The following is a 14517-nucleotide window of genomic DNA, read 5'->3' on the forward strand; positions in this document are numbered from 1 at the left end:
TGGTGGCAGTCTGCTGGCCCAGTGCCACACTTGCAGAAGCGACTCAGCTTAGTGACATGGGGTAAGCCTGTCAGATCCAGTGCTTCCATGGATCTGGAACCATCTGGGAGCAACATTTATAATTATAGGAAAAATACATAAAACTGAAAGGAAGCTCCCAGAATCACAATTCTCTGGCCGAAAAACAGAGGGGGAAGAAGGAAGGAGGGGACCCATAATTAAAGAATACTTCTAAACACTCAGGTCTGGGCATGTGGAAACACAAGATAGAATGAAGCACTCAGAGGACTTTATAAGCAGTTACCACAAATAGATATGGTCTGTAAGTGCAGCTGACACAGGGGACAGAAGGACACTCATGTCACCACCTAAGCTGTGATCTCCAGGACAGTGAGCAGAGCCCAGGGCCATGTTCCCACTACTTAAATTCTGGGGGGGTTCAGGTGAACTGAGGTCTGTGCAGGGCTGTCTGAGCTGTTTTGTGAAGTGACCCATTGTTAATCTTGATTGTGAACTTGATGGAGAAGAGAGTGTAAGACCCACGAGTAAGGCTCACCTCTGGATGCGTTCTGAGGCCATTCCCAAAGAGGATTAGCCAAGGGTGGAATAGACTCCCTGAATGTGGGTAGCCAGCACCCCATGGGCTGAGTGGGGGGAAAGATACAGTGCAAATGGGAGAAACCCCCACCTGGGCATTCTCTCTCTCTGCTTCCTGGCTGCCATGTGCTGAGCAGATTGGCTTCTGTGTCCTTCTGTCCACTCTGCTTCCCCACAGCCTAGAAACAGTGGTTCCGGCTGGTTGACCATGCACTAAGACCTCTGAAACTGGGAGCTAAGAGCAAATATTTGTACCTTTTCAGTTGTTTTCTCAAATAGTTGTTCACAGCAACAGAAACATTCGACTTAACAGATTTAGTCTGTGGCCTCAATCATTACAAATTGGCTTTTCCCATGTGAACAGTCTGTGGGTCACTCCGAGGTCATCCTGACCATCCTGTGCCTTGCAATGATGCCTTGTGGGTGACCTAGAGCTCCGAATCCTAAAAAACCCTCCGTTGTATTATGTGCAAATGTCTGTGTTCTGAATATTCCCACAGTGGCTGACTCCAAACTGCCAATAAAGAACAGCTCACAAAATCCCTGTAGATTTAGCATCAGTTCATTAAGAGCCAGATCCAGGAAGCCATCAGTTATATGGGACATCTAGCCCTATCCTCTGGGTGCCACTTAAGTTCCCAAATCACTGTGACAATGAAAAAAATGTGTCACAGGTTTCCAGAAGACTCTATCGAGGCATCTGGAGTCAAGTGTGCTGTAAGTGACTGTCCCGCGCGACCTCGCCAGCAAGAATACACAGGAACACACGAATCCTTCTGTAGCCAAAATGCTTATTATTTATTAATAATAGAGGGCGCGGGGCGCCAGCATGGTGCGGCTTATATACACCCTAGCGCGGCGCATCCACACCTGATTGGTTGCTTACCCATGATCTCATTAGGCACGCCCCGGAGTGGGCAAAGACCTGACACGAAGCCACTCTTGCACATGCGCACACAGTTAACTTCCTGAAAGGAAGTCGGCTGGCGCGGCGGAGGCCAGCGCCATCTTGTAATGGCGAAACTATCCCGGCCTTCCACGTGGGGCGCAGTGGAAGCCAGCGCCATCTTGTGGTGGCGAATGTTATTGCGGCCCTCTACATCTCCCCCTTATTATTTTATTAATTAATAACAATAAATTATTGTCTAGGCTGGTCTAGGTCCCTGCAGTTACGTCCATCTGCTGTGGCTCCTGTCTTTTTTTTTTTTTCTTTTTTTTGGAGCTGGGGACCGAACCCAGGGCCTTGTGCTTGTTAGGCAAGCGCTCTACCACTGAGCTAAATCCCCAACCCCTGTGGCTCCTGTCTTAGGTCGTTCCTCTATGTCACAGCCTTATCGAAGGGTAACCCTATCGCCACCGGGCCCCGTGTACCGTGCATGAGGAAAGTTGTCCGTCTCTGGATACCGCAGTGCTGTGTGACAGTAACTGTTAAATGACCTAGGGCGAACTCTAAAAAGAGGCCAGCCAGAAAATGAGTTAGTGGGGAAATCATGATCACCCTATCGCGTGCAATGAGGAAACCTCAGTGATGTGGAAGGGCTGATCAAAGAATCATTGAGTCTCTCTCATCCCAGTGCAATGGATCCACGGATCCATGGGGTGCAAGAGCAGAGAACTCAGATACCGACTAATTTTTGAAGATAGATAACCAAATTTCAGGGGAGGCCCCTTGTTCAATGGCCACAAGTGCTTGAGTGACGACGACCTTGTCACGTTTCTGTTGAGATCTGAGTTTGCAAACCAACCATAGCATGAACACTAATCCACAGCATAGGGCTGCACCAAACAGAGCCACCCCCACCCATTCTTTGAAGTACTAGGAATCCAAATCCAAAGAGGCAGTGTGAGGGCTAGAGGTAGTTTCCGAGGGATCCATCCAGGAGTCATTTCCAGGCATCAGAATTCTCCGTGTCAGTCATTCCGGTAGCCAGAATGGGTTGTCTTCTTCCTGTGGGAAAACACAAACCGCTCCCCTGGATCTTATTAAAATAGGATCCGGGCCTTTCCATAGACCAGTTAAAACATCTTTCCATTTTACCATCTCTTTTGGTCTATCAGGCTCTGAATAGTGACGTTCGGCCGCAGTATGGCCTTGGGCATCAAGATTTAAAAAATTAAGGGTGAAGAGTGCCATGGAAACAGCTACTTTGGTACTGAGGGTAGAGCCTCCTCGACTCCCCCTTTTTGTTTAATTAAATAGGATTTGAGAGTGCGATGGGCACGTTCTACAATGCCCTGTCCCTGAGGATTATATGGGAGACCAGTCAGATGAGTCACATCCATCTGGTGGCAGAATTGTTGAAATTTTTGAGAAGTATAAGCTGGTCCATTGTCTGTCTTAAGGAGTTTGGGTTTACCCCAAGCACTCCACGCCTCGAGGCAATGTTGAATTGCACGCGAGGCCTTTTCTCCTTTTAGAGGTGTAGCAAACATGATGCCAGAGCATGTATCAATAGAAACATGCAGATACTGAAGTCTTCCAAAAGAAGGGATATGAGTAACATCCATTTGCCAGACCTGTAGCGGTCGGATTCCTCGTGGGTTAACTCCCACATGGGGTACAGGCAGGAATTGACAACAATTTTGACATTGGGTAACTATCTCCCTAGCTTCTTTTCTAGTCAAAGCAAATCGGTGGTGTAAAGTTTCAGCCGTCACATGAAATTGTCTGTGAAATTCTTTTGCTACATCTAATTGAGGGGACAAGGCAACTGCAATCACTCTTGTAGCTTGGTCCGCTAGGTCATTTCCGCGGGACATTGGACCAGGAAGGCCCGAGTGAGCTCTAATATGTGTTATAAATACAGGGGATCTCCTGCCGAGAAGGGTAGATTGAATTTGTTGAAAAATTTGAGCAAGTTTGCTGGAAGGCCTGATTAATCCAGCCACCTCAAGAACCTTAACTGCATTAACCACATAGGAGGAATCTGACACAATGTTAAGCGGGCCTGGGAAGGTATCGAGGACCTCTAGCACCACTAAACATTCCACAACTTGAGGTGAGGTTTCATTATACTGCTTAGATACTACCTTACTATTGACCACATAAGCACCTATACCAGTTTTTGACCCATCTGTATACACTACAACCCCATCAACAAGTGGTTTCTGAGACATTATGTGTGGGAACACAATGGCTTGGCTTAAAGCAAATTGTAGGATCAGGTGTTTTGGATAATGATTATCAATCTGTCCAGCAAAGGAAGTAACTAACACTGCCCAAGCATTTGAGGTAGCAGCTAATGTTTGAACCTGAATGGCTGTATATGGTACTATCAAGGTTTTGGGATCTTTCCCAAAATGAGTAATAGCTGCCTTCAACCCGCGGAGTGCAAGCTGAGCAACCGCATCGGGATACCAGTCAATAATCTTAGCAGGAGATGCATTGGGATGGATCCATAATAAAGGCCCATCCTGCCACAAGACAGCTGTTGGTAATTGCATAGTTTTGAAAACACACAAATCAAAAGCCTTGGTTTCATCAATGCGCTGCAATTGAGCATCCTGTAAGACTTTTTCTACAACTTGTAAGGCCTGGTTTGCGGCTGGCGTCAATGCTCTCGGAGAGGAGATATGAGAGTCCCCTTCCAAAATATCAAATAAAGGTTTCAACTCAGCAGAGGAAATCTTTAAAAATGGTCTCAGCCAATTTATATCTCCCAATAATTTTTGGAAATCATTTAAGGTATGTAAATGATCTCTGCGAATCTCTAATTTCTGGGGAACTATTTTTTCAGGATAAATGACCGATCCCAGAAATGAACCAATTTCTGCAATTTGAACCTTTTCTGTAGCGACTTGTAGTCCCCATTGTCCCAATGTTTTGATTAAGATGGGATATGAGGTCTGTAAGGTTGTTAAATCTTTATCACACATTAAAATATCATCCATGTAATGAGCCAGCAGCAAAGATGGAAATTGCTTCCTTATAGGTTCAAGGGCTTGTTGTACATATAGTTGGCAAATAGTGGGGCTATTGGCCATGTCTTGAGGCAGGACCTTCCACTGAAATCTCTTATCAGGTTCAAGATGATTAGTAGCTGCTATAGTAAATGCAAACCTCTGTCTGTCTTGTGGACACAAGGGGATGGAAAAGAAACAATCCTTAATGTCTATAATTATTATCTTCCATTGCTTAGGTAAGGCGGAGAGTAAGGGTAGGCCTCGTTGGATCGAGCCAAATAAACGCATCTGTGCATTAATGGCTCTCAAATCATGGAGAAGTCTCCATTTTCCTGATTTTTTCTTTATCACAAAAATAGGAGTATTCCATGGTGAAATGGACGGTTCTAAATGACCAAGCTGTAATTGTTCATTAACCAATTTAGTGGCAGCTTCTAATTTTTCAGAGGATAGATGAGTATTCCATGGTGAAATGGACGGTTCTAAATGACCAAGCTGTAATTGTTCATTAACCAATTTAGTGGCAGCTTCTAATTTTTCAGAGGATAGATGAGTATTCCATGGTGAAATGGACGGTTCTAAATGACCAAGCTGTAATTGTTCATTAACCAATTTAGTGGCAGCTTCTAATTTTTCAGAGGATAGATGCCATTGAGGAACCCATTTTGCCTCCTCCGTGAGCCAGGGTATGGGCATAGAACCCTCAATGGCACCTAGGAAAAACCCAGGCCCTGCCTTCCTATATTACCTTCTTGTGGAACCAGTTCTAATTTTCCTTGTTCCTTTGTTCCTAATCCCTTCCCTTCCTCGTAGCCCATTCTCTTCATAATCTCGACAGCTTGTCGAGAGTTCTCGTTGGTCAATGTCAGACCTAGACCCTGTAAGACATCCCTCCCCCAAAGGTTAACAGGAAGAGGGAGGACATAAGGAATGAACCTTCCTGATTGGCCTTCTGGAGCATGCCAGATCAAGGAGCGTGAGCTGACAGTGGGGCTGGCCTCATACCCTAGTCCTTGTAAGGAATGGGATGATTGAGTGACAGGCCATGCCTTAGGCCACCACTTAGAGGAGATAATGCTCTTATCAGCCCCTGTATCTAGAATTCCCATAAAAGTTTTCCCTTCTATATTCAACTCTAAAGAGGGTCTGGAATTAAGGTCCATCATTAAATAAGCAGAATCAGTCCCGGAAGAGCCAAACTTCGAGGTGCCTCTAGGGACCCTGGAAGAAGGAAAATGATCATGTACGCTTGGAAGAATAATCAACTGAGCAATCCTGTCACCTGAGGAGATGGAAAAAACGCCTTGAGGGCAAGAGCAGAGAACTTGAAGTTCTCCTGTGTAATCTTGATCTATTATTCCAGGGTGAACAATAAGTCCCTTTAAGGTTAAGGAGGATCGACCCATAATAAGGCCGACACTTCCCACGGGTAGGGGGCCTTTGTAGTCGGTGGGGACAGGTTGCACACCCATCAGTGGCATTAATATGAATTGGGTGGTGGAACAGAGGTCCACTCCTGCTGAGCCTTTTGTGGCTCTGTGAACCATGGTGTCCGTCTGTTGTAAGCTGGAGTCCCATATGTTTTGGGGCCCTGAGACCTGGGACCCAGATACCCGTTTTTTGGAGTGTTTTCACCCCCTTCTGCCTGGGGAGGCCCGGGTTGAATAAGCCTGCCTCTGATATCTTTAACTGAGCGACACTCACTACCCCAATGATAGCCTTTCCCACACTTAGTACACAGTCCTGGTGCTCTCTTCCTTGTGCGGGCTTGACACTCCTTTTTCAGATTGCGATCACCTGTACCTGAGCACTTTTGGCCCTGTAGGATAGCAGCCTCGAGGCTGGCATTAGTAAGCGGGCCTCCAAGTTCTTGGCAAACTCTCAGCCAGTCCTGTAATCCTTTGCTCTTCCTAGGTGTAATAGCTGCTCTGCATTCCTGTGTGGCTTGCTCATAGACCAACTGTTCCACAAAAGGCATTGCCTGTTCAGGGTCTCTAAAGATCCTGCCTGCTGCCTCCATCATCCTAGCCATGGAGTCTGAGAATGGCTCCTGGGGGGCTTGTATGATTCTCATTAAGTGTCCCCCGGACTCTCCCTTCTTGGAAAGTGCCTTCCACGCCTTAACGGCGGCAGCGGAAATTTGAGCGTATGCTCCCCAGTCATAGTTAGTTTGATTATTGGCATACTGCCCTTGTCCTGTTAGCAGATCAAGCGTCCAGTCTCTCTGATCGCCTTCAGCAATGGCATTGACTTTGGCCTGTGCCTGAGAGGCGTCATACCATAAGGCTTTCCATTTCATACATTGTCCCATATTAGGGAGCGCAGCCTTCACTGTTGTCTGCCAGTCTCCTGGAGTCATGGCCAGAGTGGCAAGCCTTTCGACTTGAGCAATAGTAAAATTGGCACTAACTCCATAGTTATGGACCGACTCGGCAAGTTCCTTAATTTGAACATATTCTACTGGTGCGTGAACACGGCCTCCATCGGCGGCCTCAAACACCGGGAATGCCAGCTGTATCTTTTTCTGTTCCTCTTTAGTGAGGAAGGAATCTGAGTGGAATTTCTCCAGATAAGATGGAGGGGCGCTGGGGCTTATAGGCCGGGAAACCGCATGGTTTCCGCCTTCTACTTCCTTCTGTTTACCCAAGCTGTTAGCTCGTTGTTCATCTGTATCCTCCTTCTTCATAGCGAGCTGCCTCCTCTTCTAAATCCTCTTCCTCAGAGGAGCTAAGCTCGTCTGTCTCTGAGCTATCAAGCTCTGAAGCCTTTAATTCCTTTACCGGATAAAGACTTCTCCTTTTCAAGACCTTTTTTTCTCCCTTCTCTGTTTTATCTCTCCCGGGGCGTTTTTTCCCCAATCTCTCACCTCCGCAGATCTGAAGTCTTTAGAGGGGACTGTCTGCTTGTTATCTTTTTTCCTTGAGCTCTTTAATTTTTTACCCAACCCTGTTTCTGACATGCCGCCTTGCACCTCCTCCAGCGCTCTCTGCTTTGCTATTACAGCTGGGCGGCTCCCATGCGACCTCCGACGCTGTCTGGCGGTAGCTAGAAACTCAAAGGCCAATAGAGAAAGCCCGAGGGCTGCCAAAACGATAATAAAACCTTCTGCCACATCTAGCAGGGGAGTGAAGTGGAAAAGGTCAAGGCTAAGCATGTCTCTCAGGAGCTTACCCGCGTCCTGCAGCTTTGGATTCTCTCCACGTACGGAGGATCTCTCGGCGCCTGGCGATGGTGTGGCGTCCTGGGTTCTCGGCACCAAATGTCCCACGCTGTCTCGCCAGCAAGAATACGCGGGAACACACGAATCCTTCTGTAGCCAAATGCTTATTATTTATTAATAATAGAGGGCGCGGGGCGCCAGCATGGCGCGGCTTATATACACCCTAGCGCGGCGCATCCACACCTGATTGGTTGCTTACCCATGATCTCATTAGGCACGCCCCGGAGTGGGCAAAGACCTGGCACGAAGGCACTCTTGCACATGCGCACACAGTTAACTTCCTGAAAGGAAGTCGGCTGGCGCAGCGGAGGCCAGCGCCATCTTGTAATGGCGAAACTATCTCAGCCTTCCACGTGGGGCGCAGTGGAAGCCAGCGCCATCTTGTGGTGGCGAATGTTATTGCGGCCCTCTACAAGTGACCTCACTGATTACTGGTGTATTACATGGGCAGGCCGGTGTGACACGTGGCCTGCATGTACAGCCTCCTACTGCTTTTCTGGCTGCTAGAGGGAGATGTGTGCAGACAGCTGTGTGGGCCAAGCCTGCACACTAGTCTGACTGGGTACGCTCAGCTCAGGAGGGAACCCCGGGCCTTACAGTGTGAGGGCACACCAGTTCCATCTGGTCTTTCTCAGCTCAGAACATGGGAACGTGACTGAGGAAGGGATGCCTACCCCAGAGGTTGTCCTGCCTGCATCCACAGCGGTTTTGTCACCTCAGCCCCTCACCTGTGATGCCAATGGCAAATCTCTGAAGCAAGCCCCCTTGCTTAGACCAGAATGGCTATGTCGTAGGGATCACCAAGTTGGAGCGGCAAATGGCACACATGCTGGACAAGTAGAATCAGGCCCCAGGGCTCTGGGAGAATTGAGAACAAGCTGTGCAGATCATCCCAGACACTGACAAGCAGGCAGAGAGTCAGCCCGTGGTCTCACGTACATAGATGTTTAGTCTGACACTTGCCATGCACAGGACCAAAGGATCTTTTCTTTCTTGCTTCAGTGCACACTTGACTCAGAAGTGGCTCTCAGAGTAGGTGGAGAGTTCTTCTTTGACCCTCAGCCCACAGATGCCCCTCGAAACCTCGTCTTGATTGCTGGAGGGGTTGGGATTAACCCCCTGCTTTCTATCCTGCGCCACTCGGCAGATCTCCACCGGGACCACAAAGAAAAAAGGAGAGGCTATGATATAGGAACAATAAAACTGTTCTACAGCGCAAAGAACACCAGTGAACTCCTGTTTAAGGTAAGGTGGCAGATATGTCTACCGTGCACTCCATGCCCGTGTGTGAAATCGGGTAGTTCATAAACAGCAGGTGACATGACATGACATGACGGGTGCAAAGGGGGCTGCTGGGCTGAAGGCTGATGAGAGCTCGGGGCAGGAGGAAAGGAGTGTGTGCGGTGGGGTGCGCAGCCAAATTAAAGTGCATATGAGAAGGCAGTAATGAAACCTGTTACATTGTATGCTAATTAAACACTGAAAAGTCATACAGGTCATAGGACAAGGAGGCATGAGACCTAAGGGACTGACTGAAGTAAAGGGAGAAGGGTGGGGTGAATATGGCTGAGGTGCCTGATGTAATACCAGAATGTATAAACCAATCATCCAATGGAAATGTCTTCTATGAAGCCCATCACTGAAGAGTGAATATGTGCCAATACAAAGAAATAAACGTAAATGGGAACATGTTTTCTTCTGTAGGTTCAGATTTCTCTGCAAAGGTTCACACAGAAGGCTTAGCAAGGCTTAATCAATTCAAATGATAATTATTAGATAATAGTCCACCCAGGACAGTTAAAAAAGTCCCCAGCTAAATCACAATATAAGATGAGATTTGGGGCGTCGCGGTTACTTTTCTATTGCTATGATATAATACTGTGACCAAGGCAACCTGTAAGAGAAAGTTTAACCTGGAAGTTCTGGTTTCAGTATAGTTCATGACCATCGTGGCGGCAGGCAGGCAGGCAGCACGGTGCTGAAGGCTTCATCTTGACACAAGCAGGAAGCAGAGAGGGTAACTGCAGTGGGATTTGTCTTTTGAAACCTCAAAGCCCGCCCCGATGACACACCTCTAACAAGGCCACACCTCCCAATCCTTCCCAAACAGTTCCACCAACTGGGATCAAGTAGTCAAGCATGAGCCGGTGAGACCCATTTTCATTCAGTTCACCAAGTGGGATAGAATCTAGAAGTTAGTGGAACAGAAAAGTCACTAGGGCCAGGCATGGTGTCACACCTGTAGCCCCAGCCCTTGGCATGTGTCTTAGTCAGGGTTTCTATTCCTGCGCAAACATCATGATCAAGAAGCAAGTCAGGGAGGGAAGGGTTTATTCAGCTTACACTTCCACATTGCTGTTCATCACCAAAGGAAGTCAGGACTGGAACTCAAGCAGGGCAGGAAGCAGGAGCTGATGCAGAGGCCATGGAGGGATGTTACTTACTGGCCTGCTTCCCCTGGCTTGCTCAGCTTGCTTTCTTATAGAACCCAAGACCACCAGCCCAGGGATAGCACCACCCACAATGGGCTGGGTCTTCCCCCCTTGGTCACTAATTGAGAAAATGCCTTACAGCTGGGTCTCAGGGAGATATTTCCTCAGTGGAGGCTCCTTTCTCTGTGATAACTCCAGCTTGTGTCAAGTTGACACACAAAACCAGGCAGTACAGCATGGCAAGGCTGGAAGTAAGGTGTTTGTGGCCAACCAGCAGATTGACTGCTAACTTGACTACGTGAGACTCTGTCTCAAAAACGGGAGGAGGAGGAGGAGGAGGTGGTGGTGGTGGTGGTGGTGGTGGTGGTGGTAGCACCAGGTTGTGGTGGTTTTGAGACATTATCCCTGACATTTGCTGCGTAGACCAGATTTGGCTTGAACTCAGAGAGAGCCACCTATTCCCGCCTGCCACATGCTGTGCGTAAAGGCTGTGCCACCATACCTAACTATAGTTTATTTTAACTGTAGCTTGATCCAATCAATATGTTTGTCATTTCAGAAAAATATCCTCGACTTAGTACATGAGTTTCCTGAGAAGATTGCCTGCAGTTTTCACGTTACAAAACAGACGACCCAAATCAGTTCTGAACTTAAGCCTTATGTCACAGGTGAGTCCTCTAAAGATTTATTTATTTATTATAAGTACACTGTAGCTGTCTGCAGATGCACCAGATCTCATTACAGATGGTTGTGAGCCACCATATGGTTGCTGGGATTTGAACTCAGGACCTCTGGAAGAGCAGTCAGTGCTCTTAACCGCTGAGCCATCTCTCCAGCCCCCAGGTGAGTCCTCTAAAGAGAGGTTTATTTTTTGTCGAGCTGCACAGTTACTGGATGGACAAGCCAGCTGATTAAGAAGAAGCATTTTTACTGTTAGAAATCCCCTGCTGGGAATCTCATTCTTGGAGAATTGATATGTTCAGACTTGGGTTAACTTATTATAGATAGGTTTCCTACTATTCATATTAAATGTGTATTTTTCACAATTTTTAGAGGTCCTTGCTGTCATCGTTTAACATATAGTCAAAAAAATAATAGTCGGGGTTGGGGATTTAGCTCAGTGGTAGAGCGCTTGCCTAGCAAGCGTAAGGCCCTGGGTTCGGTCCCCAGCTCCGAAAAAAAGGAAAAAAAAAAATAATAGTCTTGCTTTGGTTGAGTCAGTTCCGTATGCTAGTAATCGCTATTTAAATTATTCAGTTTTCCTATTTGGAAGGAGTCTTCAAAGTTATTTTATTTACCTTTTGTTTGTTTTAGATTTTTTTTGAGACAAGGTCTTACTGTGTTTCCTCAGCTAGCCTGGAACGCAAAAAGATCCACCTACCTCCATTTAAATGCTAAGATTAAAGGTTTCCATCGCCACAGTGTGTGTGTGTGTGTGTGTGTGTGTGTGTGTGTGTGTGTGTGTGTGTTCCACACACATGTGTACACACAGGTCTGTATGAAGACCAGAGGACAGCATTTGGAGTTAGTTCTCTCTCTACCCGTGAGTCTGAAGGCAGTTCTCCTCTCCAGAGGGGGGTAAGCTCTGCTTACCGCAGGCCTGGGAAGCCCGGAGGGTCTGGGCTCACGGTGCTGCCTGTGAACACCCACACCCAGCTCTGGTTGGTCAGCATTCAAACGTGCCGAACCTCATTTGGTGTTTTTCTGGTTTTTTGGTAGATGGAAGAATAACAGAGAAGGAGATAAGAGAGCACATTTCGGCAGAGACTCTGTTCTATGTCTGCGGCCCACCTCCAATGACAGACTTTTTCTCTAAGCATCTGGAAAGCAGCCACGTTCCCAAGGAACACATCTGCTTTGAGAAGTGGTGGTAGGAGCAGGCACAGAAGACCTGAGAGCCGCTCAGGACAGTGAGAACCAGCAACAGAGTCACACGAGAAACTTCCCGCAGACTTCATTGGTGGCACTATTTTTCACTATATTGATTTTTCTTTCATTAATTATCCTATGATAGTTCATTATTACAGAATTTCTGACCTTTGGGGAAAAGACCATGCTCAACCCAATTGTAATTAAAAGATTTACTGATGAGCTGCTGGCAGGAAGACAGGCTGAGAGCCAGATTTGAGATGGCCATAAATAAAAGAGGGTGGGGGGAAAGGTTTCCCAAAGGGAAAACCATGGGGAGGCTCACGGTATCTATGCAAGCAGGCAGACTCTGGCCTGTTCTGCCAAGATTAAGTGGGTAAAGCAACTGGAAACAATCTGGGTGTCTGCACACGCAAGTTACAGAAGCTGAAAACGGCCTCCATAGCCAGGAGAAGCTCACAGCTGTGCGTTTCTGGGGACCCCTGAGCCAGGGCTGTTTTCTGGGACCCCGTCTTTCTGGAATTTTGAGTCTATGGCGAGCAGTCATCAGTACTAAGATGGAGGGAGGCCTAGAAAAAAATAGTTTCTCGAGTTGGCCTTTACACCACGAACTGATTAATACAGGTTTTTCTTTTGCCCTTTGGGGGCAAATTAGTCTAATTATGTTAATTAAAGGAAAGTGTGGGTTTTGTGTGAACTGTATACTTCTCTAAATAATTGGACAGAAATTCATAAAATTTATGTTTACTGAATTTATAATTTTAAATACATTCTTTATTTTGAAATGTCTTCATGTTTATTGCTTCGGTTTTCTTTCACTGTGAGTGGCCTGATGCGCCATCAGGGAATGAAAAATCACTAGGAAAACAGCTTGGGGTTGGGTGACCATTTTGTTTTCCTTGGTGTCGATTCCCTGAGTAATCGTTATTGTCAGTTGTTCTATAACGAAGCCTCTCTGCACCCTGTGCCCTGCCCTACCGCTGAGCAGGTGGCGTCTTGTTTGGGGCAAAGGTGTTGGTGGCTGCTCTTTCCTTTGAATCCGCTTCAGTGTCTGGGCCGGCTGCCTGCTGAACTACGCCTAGGACTGGCTGTGGGGACAGTGCCATTTCCAGGACCTGCACCTCTGCTTTGTTGTGTTTTCTTGTTGTTTGTTGTTGATGGTGGTTTTTGAGACAGGATTCTCTGTGTAGCCCTGGCTATCCTAGAACTGTACCTGTAGACCAGGATGGCTTCAAACTCTAAGATCTGCCTTCCTCTGCCTCCCAAGTGCTGGAAAACACTGGGTTAAAGGCATGCACCACCACCAAGTCTGGATGGAGGAGTGGGTTACCAGAAGCTCATCCCAGCTGCACTGATAAAACTGCTAAAGGAAGAACGTTCTGTCTGTCTCTATTTAGATTTGGAGAGAGAAAAAGCCTAAAGTTCATACACTGATTGAAGCACAGTCTTGGGTCTGTGGCCTCAGCCCAGGGAAGTGAAAAGACCCTAGGCAAGCCCAGTGCTGGAGACCCGGGAGGCCCAGTGGAGATGCTGGCAGACTGCCCTTAGCCCTGTTAATGCACACAGCCTAGAAGCCTATGGGCCTAGATGTAGTTCAGTCACAGGACTTAAAGAGAAGGCATCACCATGCAGCCTCTGCCTTACTTTGAGTTTTTCAGGTTTAAGCAGACTGAACTGAAGTTATGTCACCAATGGCTGCGTTCACTCTGAACTGTGCATTTAGCATTGTGAGGACATTATAAAGTCACATCACAAACTGAGGTGTTACTAGGTGATGTCTTATCCCTGTCACCAACCACACTACTGACACTCAGTGCACAGCCTTGTTATAGCTCATACCGAGTAGGAGGGATGGGGGCTATGGGTCTGAGGGGAATGCTGTTCACCCCAGGAGGTAGTCATCGGCCTTTGGGGAAAGAGACCTGTGAGAAGCTCCAAGCTGCCTCAATGCTGTGCTTTACTGATCGACCCCCAAGTGTCTTCTGAAGGGTGGACTCAGAGCTGAGCTCTCAAGAGACGGGAGGTGCTAAAGAGATGGGTCTGCTTAGGAGCATGAGCTGCTCTTCCAGAGAACCTGGACTCGATTCCTAGCACCCACATGGTGGCTCACACCCGTGTAACTCCCAGGTTGTATGACACCCTCTTCTTTCCTCCTTTGGCTATGCATTTATGCGGTATACAGACATGACGAAGGCCCAACACCCATACACATTAAAGTCAGTTCTGAAAAGGAGGCCCAGGATCGTACCAGTGAAATACAGGAGTGTGAGGTTAGCAAAGGGCTCCTGCCAACCGGCAGAGGTGGCGTGCAGTGGAGGGGGCAAGGGGGACAGAGGAAGAGCCCATCCTAGGCCTCTGGCACGAGTGGCTGCATGAGATGTCAGCATAAGGGTCCACCCTGCCTCGGGCCCACCAGCACCCTGTCGATCCTGCTGTTGTCTGGAGGCCCCAGCTGTGCCTGACACCCTGCACCGGCTGTCACTGTTGACACCCTGC

General features: G+C 47.6%; 1 protein-coding gene and 1 non-coding gene across 8 annotated transcripts in view; one reads left to right on the plus strand and one right to left on the minus strand.

The window, feature by feature from the left end:
* Positions 1–13533, plus strand: part of Oxnad1 (oxidoreductase NAD-binding domain containing 1) — a 29070-nt gene extending 15537 nt beyond the window's left edge. For 5 of the 7 annotated variants that reach the window (XM_006252624.5, XM_006252625.5, XM_006252626.5 and 2 more), the window contains 3 exons: positions 8723–8965; positions 10712–10820; positions 11872–12810. In XM_006252624.5, coding sequence (XP_006252686.1) covers positions 8723–8965; positions 10712–10820; positions 11872–12026 — 507 coding nt within the window. In that variant the 3' untranslated portion in view covers positions 12027–12810. Of the gene's footprint in view, positions 1–8722; positions 8966–10711; positions 10821–11871 lie in introns of all 7 variants that reach the window. The other 2 variants (NM_001107295.1, XM_063275356.1) reach the window with 2 other exon arrangements.
* Positions 1813–1885, minus strand: Trnav-aac12 (transfer RNA valine (anticodon AAC) 12). The gene has a single exon. It is a non-coding gene; the product is annotated as a tRNA-Val (tRNA).
* Positions 13534–14517: the final 984 nt, after the last annotated feature.

This window comes from Rattus norvegicus, chromosome 16 (assembly GCF_036323735.1).
Source record: "Rattus norvegicus strain BN/NHsdMcwi chromosome 16, GRCr8, whole genome shotgun sequence".
NCBI lineage: Eukaryota > Metazoa > Chordata > Mammalia > Rodentia > Muridae > Rattus > Rattus norvegicus.